The sequence below is a fragment of the Oncorhynchus kisutch genome, unplaced genomic scaffold (assembly GCF_002021735.2).
Source record: "Oncorhynchus kisutch isolate 150728-3 unplaced genomic scaffold, Okis_V2 scaffold3693, whole genome shotgun sequence".
Taxonomy (NCBI): domain Eukaryota; kingdom Metazoa; phylum Chordata; class Actinopteri; order Salmoniformes; family Salmonidae; genus Oncorhynchus; species Oncorhynchus kisutch.
In genome coordinates, this window is record NW_022265638.1 from 287,501 (window position 1) to 310,977 (window position 23,477).

General features: G+C 44.6%; 1 protein-coding gene across 1 annotated transcript in view; it reads left to right on the forward strand.

Moving 5' to 3' along the window:
- The window catches only part of LOC116371807 (dedicator of cytokinesis protein 1-like), a gene marked incomplete at its 5' end in the record, with an annotated part of 201,797 nt that extends 179,408 nt beyond the window's left edge, over window positions 1-22,389 (forward strand). Inside the window, 5 exon segments of the mRNA XM_031820823.1 lie at window positions 1,089-1,183; window positions 1,186-1,286; window positions 4,084-4,249; window positions 17,469-17,617; window positions 21,050-22,389. Of these exon segments, the coding sequence (XP_031676683.1) occupies window positions 1,089-1,183; window positions 1,186-1,286; window positions 4,084-4,249; window positions 17,469-17,617; window positions 21,050-21,145 (607 nt within the window).
- Window positions 22,390-23,477: the final 1,088 nt, after the last annotated feature.

Below are 23,477 nucleotides of genomic sequence, written 5' to 3' on the forward strand. Positions count from 1 at the left end.
CCAGTAGAATGGGGACATCCAGATAGAACCAGTAGAATGGGGACGTCCAGATAGAACCAGTAGAATGGGGACGTCCATATAGAACCAGTAGAATGGGCACGTCCATATTGAACCAGTAGAATGGGGACGTCCATATTGAACCAGTAGAATGGGGACGTCCATATTGAACCAGTAGAATGGGGACGTCCATATTGAACCAGTAGAATGGGGACACCCCTCTCTGAATTTCTGAACACAGCGGTCAATAAGGACCGGACACAAGGATGCACATATGACTAACGGGGACGTCAGGAGAAAACACATCTTTCAATAATCAATAATATACACAAACACACACAGTTATGTGATAGGATACATTTCGAGTCTCATAGCAAAAGGGTCTGAATACTTATGTAAATAAGGTATTTCAGTTTTTTATTTTTAAATGTGGAAAAATAAATATATAAAAACTGTTTTCACTTCGTCATTATGGGGTAATGTGATGTCATCATGGGGTATTGTGATGTCATTATGGGGTATTGTGATGTCATTATGGGGTATTGTGATGTCATTATGGGGTAATGTGATCATTATGGGGTATTGTGATGTCACCGTGGGGTATTGTGATGTCATTATGGGGTATTGTGATGTCATTATGGGGTATTGTGATGTCATCATGGGGTATTGTGATGTCATTATGGGGTATTGTGATGTCATCATGGGGTATTGTGATGTCATCATGGGGTATTGTGATGCCATTATGGGGTATTGTGATGTCATCATGGGGTATTGTGATGTCATTATGGGGTATTGTGATGTCATCATGGGGTATTGTGATGTCATTATGGGGTATTGTGATGTCATCATGGGGTATTGTGATGTCATTATGGGGTATTGTGATGTCATTATGGGGTATTGTGATGTCATTATGGGGTATTGTGATGTCATTATGGGGTATTGTGTGTAGATTGCTGAAGTTTTTATTTAATTTAATCTGTTTTAGAATAAGGCTGTGTAACGTAACAAAATCTGCACAAATCAATGGGTCTGAATACTTACCGAAGGCCCTGCATGTTCACTCCTTCTCCCTGTTGTCCTCTCCCTCCCAGCTTTGCCCTAGAGCCTCTCCTGCCAAAGAAGTTGCACTGCAAGTCCCAGGACAAGCTGGAGCGCGACGAGTCGGAGAGGGAGAGGAAGGACAAGAAGAAGAGAAGAGGAACAGTAAACACCAGGAGATCTTTGACAAGGAGCTGAAGACCACCGACATCTCCGTGCAGCCCGCCGAGGCAGTCATACTGTCAGAGACGGTGAGGGGGGACTATCCCTGGCTCTGCTCCTCTCTCCTCCCTCCTCTCCTCTCCTCCCTCCTCCTCTCCTCCCCCTCCCTCCTCTCCTCCCTCCCTTCCCCCTCCCTCCTCTCCTCCCCCCTCCCTCCACCCCTCCTCTCTCCTCCCCTCCCTCCCTTCCTCCCTCCCTCCACCCTGCCTCCCTCCCTCCCTCCACCCTGCCTCCCTCTCTCCTCACCACATAATTATATCCCTCAGCTCCTCCTCCCTCCCTCCTCCCTCCTCTCCTCCCCCTCTCCCTCCTCTCCTCCCCCTCTCCTCCCTCCCCCCCTCCCTCCCCCCCCTCCTCTCTCCTCCCCTCCCTCCCTTCCTCCCTCCCTCCCTCCACCCTTCCTCCCTCCCTCCCTCCCTCCACCCTACCTCCCTCCTCCCTCCCTCCCTCCACCCTACCTCCCTCCTCCCTCCCTCCACCCTGCCTCCATCCTTCCACCCTGCCTCCCTCCTCTCCTTCCTCCCTCTCTCCTCACCACATAATTATATCCCTCAGCTCCTCTCCTCCCTCAGCTCCTCCCTCCCTCCCTCCCTCCCTCCCTCCCTCCCTCCCTCCCTCCCTCCCTCCCTCCTCCCTCCCTCCCTCCCTCCCTCCCTCCCTCCCTCCCTCCCTCCCTCCCTCCCTTAGCTCCTCTCCTCCCTCCCTCCCTCCCTCCCTCCCTCCCTCCCTCCCTCCCTCCTCCCTCAGCTCCTCTCCTCCCTCCCTCCCTCCCTCCTCCCTCAGCTCCTCTCCTCCCTCCCTCCCTCCCTCCTCCCTCCCTCAGCTCCTCTCCTCCCTCCCTCCCTCCCTCCTCCCTCCCTCAGCTCCTCTCCTCCCTCCCTCCCTCCTCCCTCAGCTCCTCTCCTCCTCCCTCAGCTCCTCTCCTTGCTCCCTACTCTTCTCTTCATTACAGCAGCAGAGCACCAAAGCCCACTGCTCTGGTCCTCTGGGATGTAGCCACCGGTTATTCGGCCCCTAGATTCCCCTGGTGCTACATCAGTCAGCCAGTCGTCTGGCCCCTTGATTCCCCTGGTGGTAGATCAGCCAGCCAGTCGTCTGGCCCCTAGATGCTCCTGGTGGTAGATCAGCCAGCCAGTCGTCTGGCCCCTAGATGCCCCTGGTGGTAGATCAGCCAGCCAGGCGTCTGGCCCCTGATAGAGCTTCTTCCTCGGGGCCTGAGAAGAGAGGAGAGATGACTCTTTCATTCAACGTCATTGGCACAGGGAAGAGGCTAACCGCTGTACTGTCTCCGTTAGATAAATCCACTCTAAGCATCACCCTGTTGAGGACTGACTTTGAGTTTTACAGCGGGGTTGAATGACATGAACTTGTGAATCAACAGCTAATTGTCTACAATATATATATAAGTGTGGAGCCCTTTAAAACCTCTTCACAATACAGATTGAAATTATGCCCTACCATGTGAAACCAATATTGAGGCACTAACCACAAATAAGATGCAGTAAGCTGACAGTAAACGTGAGTTTCAATCTATACCCAGCTTTAGAAATACAAATAGCCTCTGAACATATTTGCATGTTCAGAGAGGAATACGATGAGCCAATCCCGACGAGGATACGAAAGCAATTTTCACCCTAAATGGTATTTAATTGCTCTCTCGTTTGTTATTCTTCAGCTTAGACACAGTTGGCCTTTCAGTGCAGTACATTTAATTGGCTTTCTAGTGAGATGTAGTTTAGATGGTGTTCTAGTGAGATGTAGTTTAGATGGTTTTCTATTGAGCTCTATTGAGATGTAGTTGAGATGGTTTTCTATTGTGATGTAGTTTAGATGGTTTTCTATTGTGATGTAGTTTAGATGGTGTTCTAGTGAGATGTAGTTGAGATGGTTTTCTATTGTGATGTAGTTTAGATGGTTTTCTATTGTGATGTAGTTTAGATGGTGTTCTAGTGAGATGTAGTTTAGATGGTGTTCTATTGAGATGTAGTTTAGATGGTTTTCTATTGTGATGTAGTTTAGATGGTGTTCTAGTGAGATGTAGTTTAGATGGTTTTCTATTGTGATGTAGTTTAGATGGTTTTCTATTGAGTTCTATTGTGATGTAGTTTAGATGGTGTTCTAGTGAGATGTAGTTTAGATGGTTTTCTATTGAGATGTAGTTTAGATGGTTTTCTATTGAGTTCTATTGAGATGTAGTTTAGATGGTTTTCTATTGAGATGTAGTTTAGATGGTTTTCTATTGGGATGTAGTTTAGATGGTTTTCTATTGAGTTCTATTGAGATGTAGTTTAGATGGTTTTCTATTGAGATGTAGTTTAGATGGTTTTCTATTGGGATGTAGTTTAGATGGTTTTCTATTGAGTTCTATTGAGATGTAGTTTAGATGGTTTTCTATTGAGATGTAGTTTAGATGGTTTTCTATTGAGATGTAGTTTAGATGGTTTTCTATTGAGATGTAGTTTAGAGGGTTTTCTATTGAGTTCTATTGAGATGTAGTTTAGATGGTTTTCTATTGTGATGTAGTTTTGATGGTCTGACTTCTAATAAACAATAGGTTTGGTAGCAACATGATGGTTTTAGGTGGCATCTTTTTTCTCCCTCCTTTCTCTCCCTCCTTTCTCTCCCTCCTCTCTCTCCCACCTCTCTCTCCTTCCTTCCTTCTCTCCTGAATGATTGATTGATTGATAGCATCCTGATCTCTGATGACTCTCTCCAGACGTCATCAGATCAGCCCTCGTCCTCTTATCTATTTTTGATTCTACGATTTGATTTGATTCCTACAGGATATGTGATACGTCTCTTCTCTCTCTCTCTGTGTGTGTTCAGATCAGCCCACTGAGGCCTCAGAGACCAAAGAGTCAGGTGTTGAACCTGTTGAGTGGAGACCGCCGTCTCTCTGTGTCCCCTGGAGCCCCCCAGCCCCATTCTTCCCCGGGCCCCCCACCCATCACCCCCAGGAACAAACTGTCCTTCAGCCTGCTCACCGTCTCCAGTGAGTACACACATACATGGACAGATATGCACACACACACACGCGTACACACACGCGCACCTCCGCCATGTTCTCTTACCCTGCTGGCTGAATGTTTCTTCTAGGGTCGTCTCTGTCTTCCCTGGGCTCTCTAGGGTCGTCTCTGTCTTCCCTGGGCTCTCTAGGGTCGTCTCTGTCTTCCCTGGGCTCTCTAGGGTCGTCTCTGTCTTCCCTGGGCTCTCTAGGGTCATATCTGTCTTCCCTGGGCTCTCTAGAGTCGTCTCTGTCTTCCCTGGGCTCTCTAGGGTCGTCTCTGTCTTCCCTGGGCTCTCGAGTCGTCTCTGTCTTCCCTGGGCTCTCTAGGGTTGTCTCTGTCTTCCCTGGGCTCTCTAGGGTCGTCTCCATCTTCCCTGGGCTCTCTAGGGTCATCTTCGTCTTCCCTGGGCTCTCTAGGTTCGTCTACGTCTTCCCTGGGCTCTCTAGGGTCGTCTCTGTCTTCCCTCTAACCCACAGAAACTACGCGGAGATAGATAGAGGCAGTGTATGGTGATAGATAGAGGGGGGTGAAATTTGGTTTAGACTGAAACTTGGTATGACACAGAAGGCAATGCCAATAAACTCTTGGCAGATGAACTCAAACTGGACCCTAAACCATGGAGATGGAGGGACCAATAGGAATGGCTCTTTCTTTCCAGATGGACGGCCCAGATCTATAATGATGAAACTGCTCAGGGGCAAAGACAAGGAGGAGTTTCTCAGGAGAGCCATGTGCCTGAAGGAACCCTAAATCTCCTGAAGGAACCCTAAATCTCCTGAAGGAACCCTAAATCTCCTGAAGGAACCCTAAATCTCCTGAAGGAACCCTAAATCTCCTGAAGGAACCCTAAATCTCCTGAAGGAACCCTAAATCTCCTGAAGGAACCCTAAATCTCTTGACGGAAACCCTGAATCTCCTGAAGGAACCCTAAATCTCCTGAAGGAAACCCTAAATCTCCTGAAGGAAACCCTAAATCTCCTGAAGGAACCCTAAATCTCTTGACGGAACCCCTGAATCTCCTGAAGGAATCCTAAATCTCCTGAAGGAACCCTAAATCTCCTGAAGGAACCCTAAATCTCCTGAAGGAACCCTGAATCTCCTGAAGGAATCCTAAATCTCTTGACGGAAACCCTGAATCTCCTGAAGGAATCCTAAATCTCCTGAAGGAACCCTAAATCTCCTGAAGGAACCCTAAATCTCCTGAAGGAACCCTAAATCTCCTGAAGGAACCCTAAATCTCCTGAAGGAATCCTAAATCTCCTGAAGGAACCCTGAATCTCCTGAAGGAACCCTAAATCTCTTGACGGAAACCCTGAATCTCCTGAAGGAATCCTAAATCTCCTGAAGGAACCCTAAATCTCTTGACGGAAACCCTGAATCTCCTGAAGGAATCCTAAATCTCCTGAAGGAACCCTAAATCTCCTGAAGGAACCCTAAATCTCTTGACGGAAACCCTGAATCTCCTGAAGGAATCCTAAATCTCTTGACGGAAACCCTAAATCTCCTGAAGGAACCCTAAATCTCCTGAAGGAACCCTAAATCTCCTGAAGGAACCCTAAATCTCTTGACGGAAACCCTGAATCTCCTGAAGGAATCCTAAATCTCTTGACGGAAACCCTAAATCTCCTGAAGGAACCCTAAATCTCCTGAAGGAATCCTAAATCTTCTGAAGGAACCCTGAATCTCCTGAAGGAATCCTAAATCTCCTGAAGGAACCCTGAATCTCCTGAAGGAATCCTAAATCTCCTGAAGGAACCCTGAATCTCCTGAAGGAACCCTAAATCTCTTGACGGAAACCCTGAATCTCCTGAAGGAATCCTAAATCTCCTGAAGGAACCCTGAATCTCCTGAAGGAATCCTAAATCTCCTGAAGGAACCCTGAATCTCCTGAAGGAACCCTAAATCTCTTGACGGAAACCCTGAATCTCCTGAAGGAACCCTAAATCTCTTGACGGAAACCCTGAATCTCCTGAAGGAATCCTAAATCTCCTGAAGGAACCCTAAAACTCCTGAAGGAACCCTAAATCTCTTGACGGAAACCCTGAATCTCCTGAAGGAATCCTGAATCTCCTGAAGGAATCCTAAATCTCCTGAAGGAACCCTAAATCTCCTGAAGGAACCCTAAATCTTCTGAAGGAACCCTGATTCTCCTGAAGGAACCCTGATTCTCCTGAAGGAACCCTGAATCTCATGAAGGAACTCTGAATCACCCGAAGGGAACCTAAATCACCTGAAGGGAACCTAAATCTCCTGAAGGAACCCTAAATCTCCAGAAGGGAACCTAAATCTCCTGAAGGAACCCTAAATCTCCTGAAGGAACCCTAAATCTCCTGAAGGAACCCTGAATCTCCTGAAGGAATCCTAAATCTCTTGACGGAAACCCTGAATCTCCTGAAGGAATCCTAAATCTCCTGAAGGAACCCTAAATCTCCTGAAGGAACCCTAAATCTCCTGAAGGAACCCTAAATCTCCTGAAGGAATCCTAAATCTCCTGAAGGAACCCTGAATCTCCTGAAGGAACCCTAAATCTCTTGACGGAAACCCTGAATCTCCTGAAGGAATCCTAAATCTCCTGAAGGAACCCTAAATCTCTTGACGGAAACCCTGAATCTCCTGAAGGAATCCTAAATCTCCTGAAGGAACCCTAAATCTCCTGAAGGAACCCTAAATCTCTTGACGGAAACCCTGAATCTCCTGAAGGAATCCTAAATCTCTTGACGGAAACCCTAAATCTCCTGAAGGAACCCTAAATCTCCTGAAGGAATCCTAAATCTCTTGACGGAAACCCTAAATCTCCTGAAGGAACCCTAAATCTCCTGAAGGAACCCTAAATCTCTTGACGGAAACTCTGAATCTCCTGAAGGAATCCTAAATCTCTTGACGGAAACCCTAAATCTCCTGAAGGAACCCTAAATCTCCTGAAGGAATCCTAAATCTTCTGAAGGAACCCTGAATCTCCTGAAGGAATCCTAAATCTCCTGAAGGAACCCTGAATCTCCTGAAGGAATCCTAAATCTCCTGAAGGAACCCTGAATCTCCTGAAGGAACCCTAAATCTCTTGACGGAAACCCTGATTCTCCTGAAGGAATCCTAAATCTCCTGAAGGAACCCTGAATCTCCTGAAGGAATCCTAAATCTCCTGAAGGAACCCTGAATCTCCTGAAGGAACCCTAAATCTCTTGACGGAAACCCTGAATCTCCTGAAGGAACCTTAAATCTCCTGAAGGAACCCTAAAACTCCTGAAGGAACCCTAAATCTCTTGACGGAAACCCTGAATCTCCTGAAGGAATCCTGAATCTCCTGAAGGAACCCTAAATCTCCTGAAGGAACCCTAAATCTCCTGAAGGAACCCTAAATCTCCTGAAGGAACCCTAAATCTCCTGAAGGAACCCTAAATCTCTTGACGGAAACCCTGAATCTCCTGAAGGAATCCTAAATCTCTTGACGGAAACCCTAAATCTCCTGAAGGAACCCTAAATCTCCTGAAGGAACCCTAAATCTCCTGAAGGAACCCTAAATCTCTTGACGGAAACCCTGAATCTCCTGAAGGAATCCTAAATCTCTTGACGGAAACCCTAAATCTCCTGAAGGAACCCTAAATCTCCTGAAGGAATCCTAAATCTTCTGAAGGAACCCTGAATCTCCTGAAGGAATCCTAAATCTCCTGAAGGAACCCTGAATCTCCTGAAGGAATCCTAAATCTCCTGAAGGAACCCTGAATCTCCTGAAGGAACCCTAAATCTCTTGACGGAAACCCTGAATCTCCTGAAGGAATCCTAAATCTCCTGAAGGAACCCTGAATCTCCTGAAGGAATCCTAAATCTCCTGAAGGAACCCTGAATCTCCTGAAGGAACCCTAAATCTCTTGACGGAAACCCTGAATCTCCTGAAGGAACCCTAAATCTCTTGACGGAAACCCTGAATCTCCTGAAGGAATCCTAAATCTCCTGAAGGAACCCTAAAACTCCTGAAGGAACCCTAAATCTCTTGACGGAAACCCTGAATCTCCTGAAGGAATCCTGAATCTCCTGAAGGAATCCTAAATCTCCTGAAGGAACCCTAAATCTCCTGAAGGAACCCTAAATCTTCTGAAGGAACCCTGATTCTCCTGAAGGAACCCTGATTCTCCTGAAGGAACCCTGAATCTCATGAAGGAACTCTGAATCACCCGAAGGGAACCTAAATCACCTGAAGGGAACCTAAATCTCCTGAAGGAACCCTAAATCTCCAGAAGGGAACCTAAATCTCCTGAAGGAACCCTAAATCTCCTGAAGGAACCCTAAATCTCCTGAAGGAACCCTGAATCTCCTGAAGGAATCCTAAATCTCTTGACGGAAACCCTGAATCTCCTGAAGGAATCCTAAATCTCCTGAAGGAACCCTAAATCTCCTGAAGGAACCCTAAATCTCCTGAAGGAACCCTAAATCTCCTGAAGGAATCCTAAATCTCCTGAAGGAACCCTGAATCTCCTGAAGGAACCCTAAATCTCTTGACGGAAACCCTGAATCTCCTGAAGGAATCCTAAATCTCCTGAAGGAACCCTAAATCTCTTGACGGAAACCCTGAATCTCCTGAAGGAATCCTAAATCTCCTGAAGGAACCCTAAATCTCCTGAAGGAACCCTAAATCTCTTGACGGAAACCCTGAATCTCCTGAAGGAATCCTAAATCTCTTGACGGAAACCCTAAATCTCCTGAAGGAACCCTAAATCTCCTGAAGGAATCCTAAATCTCTTGACGGAAACCCTAAATCTCCTGAAGGAACCCTAAATCTCCTGAAGGAACCCTAAATCTCTTGACGGAAACTCTGAATCTCCTGAAGGAATCCTAAATCTCTTGACGGAAACCCTAAATCTCCTGAAGGAACCCTAAATCTCCTGAAGGAATCCTAAATCTTCTGAAGGAACCCTGAATCTCCTGAAGGAATCCTAAATCTCCTGAAGGAACCCTGAATCTCCTGAAGGAATCCTAAATCTCCTGAAGGAACCCTGAATCTCCTGAAGGAACCCTAAATCTCTTGACGGAAACCCTGATTCTCCTGAAGGAATCCTAAATCTCCTGAAGGAACCCTGAATCTCCTGAAGGAATCCTAAATCTCCTGAAGGAACCCTGAATCTCCTGAAGGAACCCTAAATCTCTTGACGGAAACCCTGAATCTCCTGAAGGAACCTTAAATCTCCTGAAGGAACCCTAAAACTCCTGAAGGAACCCTAAATCTCTTGACGGAAACCCTGAATCTCCTGAAGGAATCCTGAATCTCCTGAAGGAACCCTAAATCTCCTGAAGGAACCCTAAATCTCCTGAAGGAACCCTAAATCTCCTGAAGGAACCCTAAATCTCCTGAAGGAACCCTAAATCTCCTGAAGGAACCCTAAATCTCCTGAAGGAACCCTAAATCTCTTGACGGAAACCCTGAATCTCCTGAAGGAACCCTAAATCTCCTGAAGGAAACCCTAAATCTCCTGAAGGAAACCCTAAATCTCCTGAAGGAACCCTAAATCTCTTGACGGAACCCCTGAATCTCCTGAAGGAATCCTAATTCTCCTGAAGGAACCCTAAATCTCCTGAAGGAACCCTAAATCTCCTGAAGGAACCCTGAATCTCCTGAAGGAATCCTAAATCTCTTGACGGAAACCCTGAATCTCCTGAAGGAATCCTAAATCTCCTGAAGGAACCCTAAATCTCCTGAAGGAACCCTAAATCTCCTGAAGGAACCCTAAATCTCCTGAAGGAACCCTAAATCTCCTGAAGGAATCCTAAATCTCCTGAAGGAACCCTGAATCTCCTGAAGGAACCCTAAATCTCTTGACGGAAACCCTGAATCTCCTGAAGGAATCCTAAATCTCTTGACGGAAACCCTAAATCTCCTGAAGGAACCCTAAATCTCCTGAAGGAATCCTAAATCTTCTGAAGGAACCCTGAATCTCCTGAAGGAATCCTAAATCTCCTGAAGGAACCCTGAATCTCCTGAAGGAATCCTAAATCTCCTGAAGGAACCCTGAATCTCCTGAAGGAACCCTAAATCTCTTGACGGAAACCCTGAATCTCCTGAAGGAATCCTAAATCTCCTGAAGGAACCCTAAATCTCTTGACGGAAACCCTGAATCTCCTGAAGGAATCCTAAATCTCCTGAAGGAACCCTAAAACTCCTGAAGGAACCCTAAATCTCTTGACGGAAACCCTGAATCTCCTGAAGGAATCCTGAATCTCCTGAAGGAATCCTAAATCTCCTGAAGGAACCCTAAATCTCCTGAAGGAACCCTAAATCTTCTGAAGGAACCCTGATTCTCCTGAAGGAACCCTGATTCTCCTGAAGGAACCCTGAATCTCATGAAGGAACTCTGAATCACCCGAAGGGAACCTAAATCACCTGAAGGGAACCTAAATCTCCTGAAGGAACCCTAAATCTCCAGAAGGGAACCTAAATCTCCTGAAGGAACCCTAAATCTCCTGAAGGAACCCTAAATCTCCTGAAGGAACCCTGAATCTCCTGAAGGAATCCTAAATCTCTTGACGGAAACCCTGAATCTCCTGAAGGAATCCTAAATCTCCTGAAGGAACCCTAAATCTCCTGAAGGAACCCTAAATCTCCTGAAGGAATCCTAAATCTCCTGAAGGAACCCTGAATCTCCTGAAGGAACCCTAAATCTCTTGACGGAAACCCTGAATCTCCTGAAGGAATCCTAAATCTCCTGAAGGAACCCTAAATCTCTTGACGGAAACCCTGAATCTCCTGAAGGAATCCTAAATCTCCTGAAGGAACCCTAAATCTCCTGAAGGAACCCTAAATCTCTTGACGGAAACCCTGAATCTCCTGAAGGAATCCTAAATCTCTTGACGGAAACCCTAAATCTCCTGAAGGAACCCTAAATCTCCTGAAGGAATCCTAAATCTCTTGACGGAAACCCTAAATCTCCTGAAGGAACCCTAAATCTCCTGAAGGAACCCTAAATCTCTTGACGGAAACCCTGAATCTCCTGAAGGAATCCTAAATCTCTTGACGGAAACCCTAAATCTCCTGAAGGAACCCTAAATCTCCTGAAGGAATCCTAAATCTTCTGAAGGAACCCTGAATCTCCTGAAGGAATCCTAAATCTCCTGAAGGAACCCTGAATCTCCTGAAGGAATCCTAAATCTCCTGAAGGAACCCTGAATCTCCTGAAGGAACCCTAAATCTCTTGACGGAAACCCTGAATCTCCTGAAGGAATCCTAAATCTCCTGAAGGAACCCTGAATCTCCTGAAGGAATCCTAAATCTCCTGAAGGAACCCTGAATCTCCTGAAGGAACCCTAAATCTCTTGACGGAAACCCTGAATCTCCTGAAGGAACCCTAAATCTCTTGACGGAAACCCTGAATCTCCTGAAGGAATCCTAAATCTCCTGAAGGAACCCTAAAACTCCTGAAGGAACCCTAAATCTCTTGACGGAAACCCTGAATCTCCTGAAGGAATCCTGAATCTCCTGAAGGAATCCTAAATCTCCTGAAGGAACCCTAAATCTCCTGAAGGAACCCTAAATCTTCTGAAGGAACCCTGATTCTCCTGAAGGAACCCTGATTCTCCTGAAGGAACCCTGAATCTCATGAAGGAACTCTGAATCACCCGAAGGGAACCTAAATCACCTGAAGGGAACCTAAATCTCCTGAAGGAACCCTAAATCTCCAGAAGGGAACCTAAATCTCCCGAAGGAACCCTAAATCTTCCGAAGGGAACCTAAATCACCTGAAGGGAACCTAAATCTCCCGAAGGGAACCTAAATCACCTAAATCTCCTGATAAAACTAACACCAATGTATGGTTGTATTGGACATGCGAGACGTACACTCCTATGTTTCTGTTCCACTCTCTGGATGATTCCCACTGTGTATCTCTCTTAGTTAGGCAGGAACCCTGATAACATGGTCTCTAACATGTTAGATATTAATGAAACCAAGGATATCAACCCTGATAACATGGTCTCTAACCTGTTAGATATTAATGAAACCAAGGATATCAACCCTGATAACATGGTCTCTAACCTGTTAGATATTAATGAAACCAAGGATATCAACCCCGATAACATGGTCTTTAACCCGTTAGATATTAATGAAGCCAACGATAAATACAATGATTGTGTTGATCCAGATGAAAATGTCCTGAGATTTACCAGAGATGAGTCTTATCTCTTGTGATTACTATAATGTTAAGCAGATGAACAACCTGTGGAGTAGTTGATCTAATAACAAAGACAATCTTATTTTCTACCTTTTTCATTTGAACGTTTGCAGGTCTTCCTAAAAAAACATCACGACCACCTTATTCATCATCTGTCTCCTCTACAGTTTCTGAATGTTCCCCGACCACCTTATTCATCATCTGTCTCCTCTACAGTTTCTGAATGTTCCACGACCACCTTATTCATCATCTGTCTCCTCTACAGTTTCTGAATGTTCCACCGTTGCCCTTTCAGAAACATGGTCGACTGACGAGAACATCCACGCTTCATCTCCTTTATAATGCCGTTCACCACTGGAGAACATCCACGCTTCATCTCCTTTATAATGCCGTTCACCACTGGAGAACATCCACGCTTCATCTCCTTTATAATGCCGTTCATCACTGGAGAACATCCACGCTTCATCTCCTTTATAATGCCACTGGAGAACATCCACGCTTAATCTCCTTTATAATGTCGTTCACCCCTGGAGAACATCCACGCTTCATCTCCTTTATAATGCCGTTCACCACTGGAGAACATCCACGCTTCATCTCCGTTATAATGCCACTGGAGAACATCCACGCTTCATCTCCTTTATAATGCCGTTCACCACTGGAGAACATCCACGCTTCATCTCCTTTATAATGCCGTTCACCACTGGAGAACATCCACGCTTCATCTCCTTTATAATGCCACTGGAGAACATCCACGCTTCATCTCCTTTATAATGCCGTTCACCACTGGAGAACATCCACGCTTCATCTCCTTTATAATGCCGTTCACCACTGGAGAACATCCACACTTCATCTCCTTTATAATGCCACTGGAGAACATCCAGAGTGGCAGGAGGAGCGGCCATTTTGTGTTCATTAACACGTTCTCTTCTTTGAGAGGACCTCTAAGAGAGGACCTCACGCTTCCATCTGATAACATTGATGTTTAATCTCTGTTGATAGAAATTCCCCGGTGTTCATTTCTTGGTGTTAAAACAAGTGGTGATTGGCTGCATCGATCGGCCACCTGATTCAACATTGGTAGTTTCATTGATGTCCTTGTATCTACCCGGGATTGGATCAATAGTGAAGCTAAAAATGTGTTTTCTAATGGGTGATTACAAGGATTGGGTGATTTCTATTGGGTGATTACAAGGATTGGGTGATTTCTCTTGGGTGATTACAAGGATTGGGTGATTTCTCTTGGGTGATTACAAGGATTGGGTGATTTCTATTGTAAACGTATTTAGAAAGGGAGAAGCACTCACTGACATCTGCCTTGTTGAATAGTTTATACTGCAGCTATCTGTATCCCGTCGTCTATAAGCCCACGAGACTGACCAGTCCACCTGCCTCCCTTATTGATTCTTTAAATAATGTGGCAGGTAATAACAGATGTACTTTTCATGAAGTTAATGACCACTTTCCACTTTTCTTCGGCAACTGGAAAATGAACAGATGGGAATGATTAGCAGAATGTAGAATATTTAACTAAAGTAATTATGATCGCTTTAAGATGTTGATTGATGATATATATATATATTCAGGCTGATTTGGAGTCTGCTTGCCAGACTCACATCTTTCAATTTCTGTATTTCACCACTGCTTTGCCTTAGTTAAGTCACGTAAGAGAGCAGCAGAAGGTTCTGGAAACCAAAAATCCCACAGTACAAAATACAAAATAAAAAAAATTGTGTAAAAGGTTCATCAATCATCTGTTGAGTAAGAAAAAAGGCCTGTACAACTCCCCCATGTCAATGTCCTGTTGGAAATAAGACCTATACTGTTCCTGATGTTATTTCATGTCAATTAAATAAAAACAATTTTTTGTGAATGTGGGTTCCTCTCTGCCAAAGACAACAGAGCAAACGGATGGAAATCCCCCTGGGTTACATGTCCCTTCTCTGCTTCAGTGTGATCCTCCTGATGGGAGGCGATGGAGATCATCGGTAACTTAAAGATATCAGCGGCAGGTCATGATGACATTGGCGTCTCTGTGGTGAAATCGATGTCTTCCTCGATCACTGAGCCTCTTTATAACGTCCATCTTGACCAAATCAATCCCAACTGGTATTGTTCCTAAAGATTCTAAAATTGCCAAAGTTATACCTCTCTCTATAAATCTGGAGATCCAAGATATTTTACAAATTATCGCCCCAAATATCTGTACTGCCATGTTTTTCTAAAGTCCTAGAAAGATTGGTGTATAAGAGAATGCTGAAACATTTAAATCAACACTGTATTCTATATGAGCACCAATATGGTTTTTCATAAAAAACTACTCCACAGATACGGCTCTTTCGCAACACAATGAACGTTATCTTTAGAGATTTATCCCAAAGCGTTTGACACGGTCGATCATTAAATATTACTTTCTAGATTGCATTATTATGTTTGTCATGATTTAACATATCATTGGATATATAGTCCATGTTTATGATAGAGAACAATGTGTTAATGCAAACGGCTGTGTATCTACCAGGGCCAAGATATCCTGTTATGTGATACAGGGTTCAAAACCTGTCTAGTTTTCATAGTGGAGGGTGAGGGTTAGTGGTGAGGGTTTTACCAGTCTAGTTTTCATAATGGAGGGTGAGGGTTTTACCAGTCTAGTTTTCATAGTGGAGGGTAAGGGTTTTACCAGTCTAGTTTTCATAGTGGAGGGTGAGGGTTAGTGGTGAGGGTTTTACCAGTCTAGTTTTCATAGTGGAGGGTGAGGGTTTTACCAGTCTAGTTTTCATAGTGGAGGGTGAGGGTTTTACCAGTCTAGTTTTCATAGTGGAGGGTAAGGGTTTTACCAGTCTAGTTTTCATAGTGGAGGGTACGGGTTTTACCAGTCTAGTTTTCATAGTGGAGGGTGAGGGTTAGTGGTGAGGGTTTTACCAGTCTAGTTTTCATAGTGGAGGGTGAGGGTTTTACCAGTCTAGTTTTCATAGTGGAGGGTGAGGGTTTTACCAGTCTAGTTTTCATATTGGAGGGTAAGGGTTTTACCAGTCTAGTTTTCATAGTGGAGGGTACGGGTTTTACCAGTCTAGTTTTCATAGTGGAGGGTGAGGGTTAGTGGTGAGGGTTTTACCAGTCTAGTTTTCATAGTGGAGGGTGAGGGTTTTACCAGTCTAGTTTTCATAGTGGAGGGTGAGGGTTTTACCAGTCTAGTTTTCATAGTGGAGGGTAAGGGTTTTACCAGTCTAGTTTTCATAGTGGAGGGTACGGGTTTTACCAGTCTAGTTTTCATAGTGGAGGGTGAGGGTTAGTGGTGAGGGTTTTACCAGTCTAGTTTTCATAGTGGAGGGTGAGGGTTAGTGGTGAGGGTTTTACCAGTCTAGTTTTCATAGTGGAGGGTGAGGGTTAGTGGTGAGGGTTTTACCAGTCTAGTTTTCATAGTGGAGGGTAAGGGTTTTACCAGTCTAGTTTTCATAGTGGATCGTACTATTTGGCCCTTTGTTATTCCTAGTCTGTATCAATGACCTTGCTGTTGGGTCTTCTACCATACCTCCCTTCTCTTTACTGATGATACCAATTAGATTGTAGCACCCAAGCATTTTTGATTCACTAATTAAATGAAACCAACTCAGGCCACATTTTCTAAATGATTCCAGATAAGCAAATTCTCTTTAAACATTAATACATTCAATTTGATTATATTCAATTAAATGGAACAGGCCACATCCACTAGATTCCTCAGAGCTCTAATTGATGAAACGTTATCCTGGTAGGAACATATTCATTTTGTCTGTAGCAAAGTGATGAAATCTGTTGGAATCATCAGAGTGGTTTGGTTCATCAGGTTCGCTTCTCAACGCTACACTAGAGCTGCGTTGACCCAGATCTCATGTACTGTAATATTGTCTGGGCCAGTACAGACGTCTCCTACCTACACAGATTACTCATCATACAAAAGACAATTAGACTTTTCACCACTGGCGCCATCTGAATAATTAGTATGTTTTGTTATGTGTGTATTTTGGTACTTGTGTATTGTCTACCATTTTTATTCTGGTTTTTATATCAGCCTTCCAGCCACACCTGCAAACTGTGTTTGTTGTCTCTTGCTGTTGTCTGTCTCTTGTTGTTGTCTGTCTCTTGTTGTTGTCTATCGCTTGTTTTGTTTGGTGTGAATAAATAAAGCTAGACAGACCAGACAGACTAGACAGATAGACAGACAGACAGACCACACCAGACCAGACCAGACAGGGTGTCTGTTAGATCTGGAGCTCAGACAGGATGTTCCTCATCTTTAAAAAGACTCAAACAGTTTCTCCACAACCCATCACAGTCATCATGTGTTTCAGAGCACCTCTGGTTTCCAGTGTTGTTGCTGTCGTATGCATTCAGCTGTTTCCCTTGGGGATGAGTGGTGACCTCAGAAATAAAGATTGTCCTCTGTCTCTCTCGGTCTGTCTGTCTCTCTCTGTCTCTCTGTCTGTCTCTCTGTGTCTGTCTCTCTGTGTCTGTCTCTCTCTGTCTCTCTGTCTGTCTCTCTGTGTCTGTCTCTCTGTGTCTGTCTCTCTCTGTCTCTCTGTCTGTCTCTCTCTGTCTGTCTCTCTGTGTCTGTCTCTCTGTGTCTGTCTCTCTGTGTCTGTCTCTCTGTGTCTGTCTCTCTCTGTCTCTCTGTCTGTCTCTCTGTGTCTGTCTCTCTGTGTCTGTCTCTCTGTGTCTGTCTCTCTCTGTCTCTCTGTCTGTCTCTCTCTGTCTCTCTGTGTCTGTCTCTCTGTTTCTCTCTGTGTCTGTCTCTCTGTCTCTCTCTCTGTGTCTATCTGTCTTTCTCTGTGTCTGTCTCTCTGTCTGTCTCTCTGTGTCTGTCTCGCTCTGTCTATCTCTCTGTCTGTCTCTCTGTGTCTGTCTCTCTGTGTCTGTCTCTCTCTGTCTCTCTGTCTGTCTCTCTCTGTCTCTCTGTGTCTGTCTCTCTGTCTGTCTCTGTGTCTGTGTCTGTCTCTCTGTGTCTGTCTCTGTGTCTGTCTCTCTCTCTGTCTCTCTCTGTGTCTGTCTCTCTGTCTCTCTGTCTGTCTCTCAGGTCTGGAGCTGAACGGGATGGGGGTTGATAAAGGAGAGACTCCTCCTCCCCTGCCCGTGAAGGGCATCTCTGCTGATTATGGGAACCTGCTAGGAGATAATGAAGACTTGACGAGTCCCTCCACCCCTCCCCTGACACACCATCAAAGGGTAGGTTTTTAATGTGGGCTAAGAACAGCACCTTAATGATGCCACATCAATACTACGGTTAATGGAACAACAGCCCATCACGAGAGAGGGAGGGAGAGAGGGAGGGAGTGTCTGTCCACAGTCCTCAGCAACACACTCCTCTCCTCCTCCACCATGTCTGTCCTGGTGGCTACAGCCTGATGGTCCTCCTGTCTCAGCCTGTCTGTTCCTGCCTCAGCCTGTCTGTTCCTGCCTCAGCCTGTCTGTTCCTGCCTCAGCCTGTCTCCTCCTTCCTCAGCCTGTCTCCTCCTACCTCAGCCTGTCTCCTCCTACCTCAGCCTGTCTCCTCCTACCTCAGCCTGTCTCCTCCTGCCTCAGCCTGTTTCCTCCTACCTCAGCCTGCCTCCTGCCTCAGCCTGTCTCCTCCTGCCTCAGCCTGTCTCCTCCTACCTCAGCCTGTCTTCTCCTACCTGAACCTGTCTCCTCCTACCTCAGCATGTCTCCTCCTACCTACAGAGTCAGGCTAGATTAGTCTCACTGGGAGGGGGAGACTTGGTAGTAAACTGGAGTCAGGCTAGATTAGTCTCACTGGGGGGGAAACAGGCGGTAAACTGGAGTCAGGCTAGATTAGTCTCACTGGGAGGGGGAGACTTGGCAGTAAACTGGAGTCAGGCTAGATTAGTCTCACTGGTGGGGAAACAGGCGGTAAACTAGAGTCAGGCTAGATTAGTGGGGGAGGGACAGGCAGTAAACTGGAGTCAGACTAGATTAGTGGGGAGGGACGGTCAGTAAACTGGAGTCAGACTAGATTAGTAGGGGAGGGACAGGCAGTAAACTGGAGTCAGACTAGATTAGTAGGGAGGGACAGGCAGTAAACTGGAGTCAGACTAGATTAGTGAGGGAGGGACAGGCAGTAAACTGGAGTCAGACTAGATTAGTGGGGGAGGGACAGGCAGTAAACTGGAGTCAGACTAGATTAGTGGGGAGGGACAGGCAGTAAACTGGAGTCAGACTAGATTAGTGGGGGAGGGACAGGCAGTAAACTGGAGTCAGACTAGATTAGTGGGGGAGGGACAGGCAGTAAACTGGAGTCAGACTAGATTAGTGGGGGAGGGATAGGCAGTTAACTGGAGTCAGACTAGATTAGTAGGGGAGGGACAGGCAGTAAACTGGAGTCAGACTAGATTAGTAGGGGAGGGACAGGCAGTAAACTGGAGTCAGACTAGATTAGTGGGGGAGGGACAGGCAGTAAACTGGAGTCAGACTAGATTAGTTGGGGAGGGACAGGCAGTAAACTGGAGTCAGACTAGATTAGTAGGGGAGGGACAGGCAGTAAATTGGAGTCAGACTAGATTAGTCGGGGAGGGACAGGCAGTAAACTGGAGTCAGACTAGATTAGTGGGGGAGGGACAGGCAGTAAACTGGAGCAGACTAGATTAGTGGGGAGGGACGGTCAGTAAACTGGAGTCAGACTAGATTAGTAGGGGAGGGACAGGCAGTAAACTGGAGTCAGACTAGTTTAGTGGGGAGGGACAGGCAGTAAACTGGAGTCAGACTAGATTAGTGGGGGAGGGACAGGCAGTAAACTGGAGTCAGACTAGATTAGTTGGGGAGGGACAGGCAGTAAACTGGAGTCAGACTAGATTATTGGGGAGGGACAGGCATTTAACTGGAGTCAGACTAGATTAGTGGGGGAAGGACAGGCAGTAAACTGGAGTCAGACTAGATTATTTGGGAGGGACAGACAGTTAACTGGAGTCAGACTAGATTAGTAGGGGAGGGACAGGCAGTAAACTGGAGTCAGACTAGATTAGTGGGGGAGGGACAGGCAGTGAACTGGAGTCAGACTATATTAGTGGGGGAGGGACAGGCAGTAAACTGGAGTCAGACTAGATTAGTAGGGGAGGGACAGGCAGTAAACTGGAGTCAGACTAGATTAGTAGGGGAGGGACAGGCATTAAACTGGAGTCAGACTAGATTAGTGGGGGAGGGACAGGCAGTAAACTGGAGTCAGACTAGATTAGTTGGGGAGGGACAGGCATTAAACTGGAGTCAGACTAGATTAGTGGGGGAGGGACAAGCAGTAAACTGGAGCAGACTAGATTAGTAGGGGAGGGACATTACAATCAGATTTTCCCAGCTAGTGACAGCGGGTTTGACTCCAAGGCCTTGACTGCTGGTGTCATTGAGTCTTGTGTATAGTACAGTATATACATATGAGATGAGTAATGTAGGGTATATAAACATTATATAAGGTGGCTAGTGATACATGTATTACATCTACGTTTCCATTATTAAAGTGGCTAGATAGTTGAGTCAGTGTGTTGGCAGCAGAATCTCTGGAGAATCTTTAACTGCTGAGTTGTGAGATGACCTGCTACATTTCCAGGATATCCCTCTTTCTGTAATCTACTTGAAGCATCCGAGTTTAAAGCTTCATAAGGTGTTTATAAGGATGTATAAGCTGAGTTTAAAGCTTCATAAGGTGTTTATAAGGATGTATAAGCTGAGTTTAAAGCTTCATAACGTGTTTATAAGGATGTATAAGCTGAGTTTAAAGCTTCATAAGGTGTTTATAAGGATGTATAAGCTGAGTTTAATGCTTCATAAGGTGTTTATAAGGATGTATAAGCTGAGTTTAAAGCTTCATAACGTGTTTATAAGGATGTATAAGCTGAGTTTAAAGCTTCATAAGGTGTTTATAAGGATGTATAAGCTGAGTTTAAAGCTTCATAAGGTGTTTATAAGGATGTATAAGCTGAGTTTAACGCTTCATAACGTGTTTATAAGGATGTATAAGCTGAGTTTAAAGCTTCATAAGGTGTTTATAAGGATGTATAAGCTGAGTTTAAAGCTTCATAAGGTGTTTATAAGGATGTATAAGCTGAGTTTAAAGCTTCATAAGGTGTTTATAAGGATGTATAAGCTGAGTTTAAAGCTTCATAAGGTGTTTATAAGGATGTATAAGCTGAGTTTAAAGCTTCATAAGGTGTTTATAAGGATGTATAAGCTGAGTTTAAAGCTTCATAAGGTGTTTATAAGGATGTATAAGCTGAGTTTAAAGCTTCATAAGGTGTTTATAAGGATGTATAAGCTGAGTTTAAAGCTTCATAAGGTGTTTATAAGGATGTATAAGCTGAGTTTAAAGCTTCATAACGTGTTTATAAGGATGTATAAGCTGAGTTTAAAGCTTCATAACGTGTTTATAAGGATGTATAAGCTGAGTTTAAAGCTTCATAAGGTGTTTATAAGGATGTATAAGCTGAGTTTAAAGCTTCATAAGGTGTTTATAAGGATGTATAAGCTGAGTTTAAAGCTTCACAACGTGTTTATAAGGATGTATAAGCTGAGTTTAAAGCTTCATAAGGTGTTTATAAGGATGTATAAGCCTTTATAATGTCTTATAAATGTGTCTTAATATTTCTGTATTCTCTCTTTTCTTTTTTTTAATAGCATTTGCCACCTCCTCTTCCCAGCAAGACCCCTCCTCCCCCTCCCCCTAAGACCACCAGGAAACAAGCCTCCATCGATTCAGGAATTGTACAATAAACAATGACATTAAGACACCCGATTTAAAACACACAATGTCCCCCCCCCCCCCCCTCCTCATCCCCGCTCAACCCCTCATCCCCCCCCCCCCCATCCCCGCTCAACACAAGGCTGCGTTAACAAAATGGCGACCTATTTCCAATAGTGGACTACTTTTCACCATCGGGTTCTGGTCAAACGTAGGGCACTATATAGTGAACAGGGTGCCATTTGGGGAGACGGACGCAGTCTGACCAGAAGTGGAAGAAGAGTATCTCACTGAGGCAACACATTTTATTAAGCCATTCATCTTGGTCCGTGTCCCAAACAGCACCCTATTCCCCATATAGTGCACTACTTTTGACCACGGCCGATAGGGCTCTGGTTAAAAGTAGTGCACTACGTAGGGAATAGGGTGCCATTTTGTGGCAGAGCCTCATTGATCCTTTTCAATTTTTGCCTGAAGTGTGATGATGCGGTCTACTTTACCATAGGTTAGATAGGTATTGATGCGGTCTACTTTACCATAGGTTAGATAGGTGAATCAGTTTCACATGATTACTGGTCACTGAATGTGTTGATACCATCTACCATCTAGGACTCCATTCTCCACGTGATGCCACTTAGTTCAGGCCTTTGTAATGCTATGAGATAGAACCTATAGAACCTTTAGAATGAGTGAAATGAATATAGAATCAGAACCAGGTGAATGAAGTGTTCTCTGGTTCTGTCTTTGACCAATAGACAGGCTGGTGAGTGACGACCAACATTCTGACCCCTCCCACCTGCCCTTAGGAGCTGGGAGCACATAGTAACAGAAAACATGCTTTTTATTCAGTGGTTTATCTTTTGTATCCATAGTTACAGAAAACATCCATTTTTATCCAGTGGTTTATCTTTTTCTATCCATATTCCTGCTTTGTACAGAGGTTTGTATATAGGATTTTATTTTCATTTCATTTTTTTTTTATGTGGAATTTATCATGCCTTTTATTTTGTATTAACATTGCATTAGATTAAAAGGTTTGCATTTATACCCCCCCCCCCAAAAAAATGTTTTTTAAAGTTTTTAAATGACAGGGACTATAAAGAATTGGTATGTGAGAATCTGCCTATCGTTGATTTTCTGGGTAAGGTTTGTGTTTTCTTTGCCAGTGAACACAACTGACTCCCTCCTCCTTCATCATACGTCGTCATTGTATAGGATTTTAACGCTGACTGTTTCCAATTCACTACTGACTTCTGAATAAACTTTCTCAACTGGATGTTTCAACTGTTTCTTTGTGTTTTCGCTCGCTGCCCTACAACTTAACGAAACAAAATGTATCTTTGAAACAAATTCTGTTCCATCTGTGTTGTTGACTTTGATTAAAGGGTGTATAGCAATTAGCTGGGTGAAGTCTACACAGTCTCTTACGGTAAGGTAATGCAGGGTTATCAAGGTGAAGTCTACACAGTCTCTTACGGTAATGTAATGCAGGGTTATCAAGGTGAAGTCTACACAGTCTCTTACGGTAAGGTAATGCAGGGTTATCAAGGTGAACTCTACACAGTCTCTTACGGTAATGGGTTATCAAGGTGAAGTCTACACAGTCTCTTACGGTAATGGGTTATCAAGGTGAACTCTACACAGTCTCTTACGGTAATGTAATGCAGGGTTATCAAGGTGAAGTCTACACAGTCTCTTACGGTAAGGTAATGCAGGGTTATCAAGGTGAAGTCTACACAGTCTCTTACGGTAATGTAATGGGTTATCAAGGTGAACTCTACGCAGTCTCTTACGGTAATGTAATGGGTTATCAAGGTGAAGTCTACACAGTCTCTTACGGTAATGTAATGGGTTATCAAGGTGAAGTCTACACAGTCTCTTACGGTAATGTAATGGGTTATCAAGGTGAAGTCTACACAGTCTCTTACGGTAATGTAATGGGTTATCAAGGTGAAGTCTACACAGTCTCTTACGGTAAGGTAATGGGTTATCAAGGTGAAGTCTACACAGTCTCTTACGGTAAGGTAATGGGTTATCAAGGTGTAGTCTACACAGTCTCTTACGGTAAGGCAATGGGTTATCAAGGTGTAGTCTACACAGTCTCTTACGGTAAGGTAATGGGTTATCAAGGTGAAGACTACACAGTCTCTTACGGTAAGGTAATGGGTTATCAAGGTGAAGTCTACACAGTCTCTTACGGTAAGGTAATGCAGGGTTATCAAGGTGAAGTCTACACAGTCTCTTACGGTAAGGTAATGCAGGGTTATCAAGGTTAAGTCTACACAGTCTCTTACAGTAAGGTAATGGGTTATCAAGGTGAAGTCTACACAGTCTCTTACGGTAAGGTAATGGGTTATCAAGGTG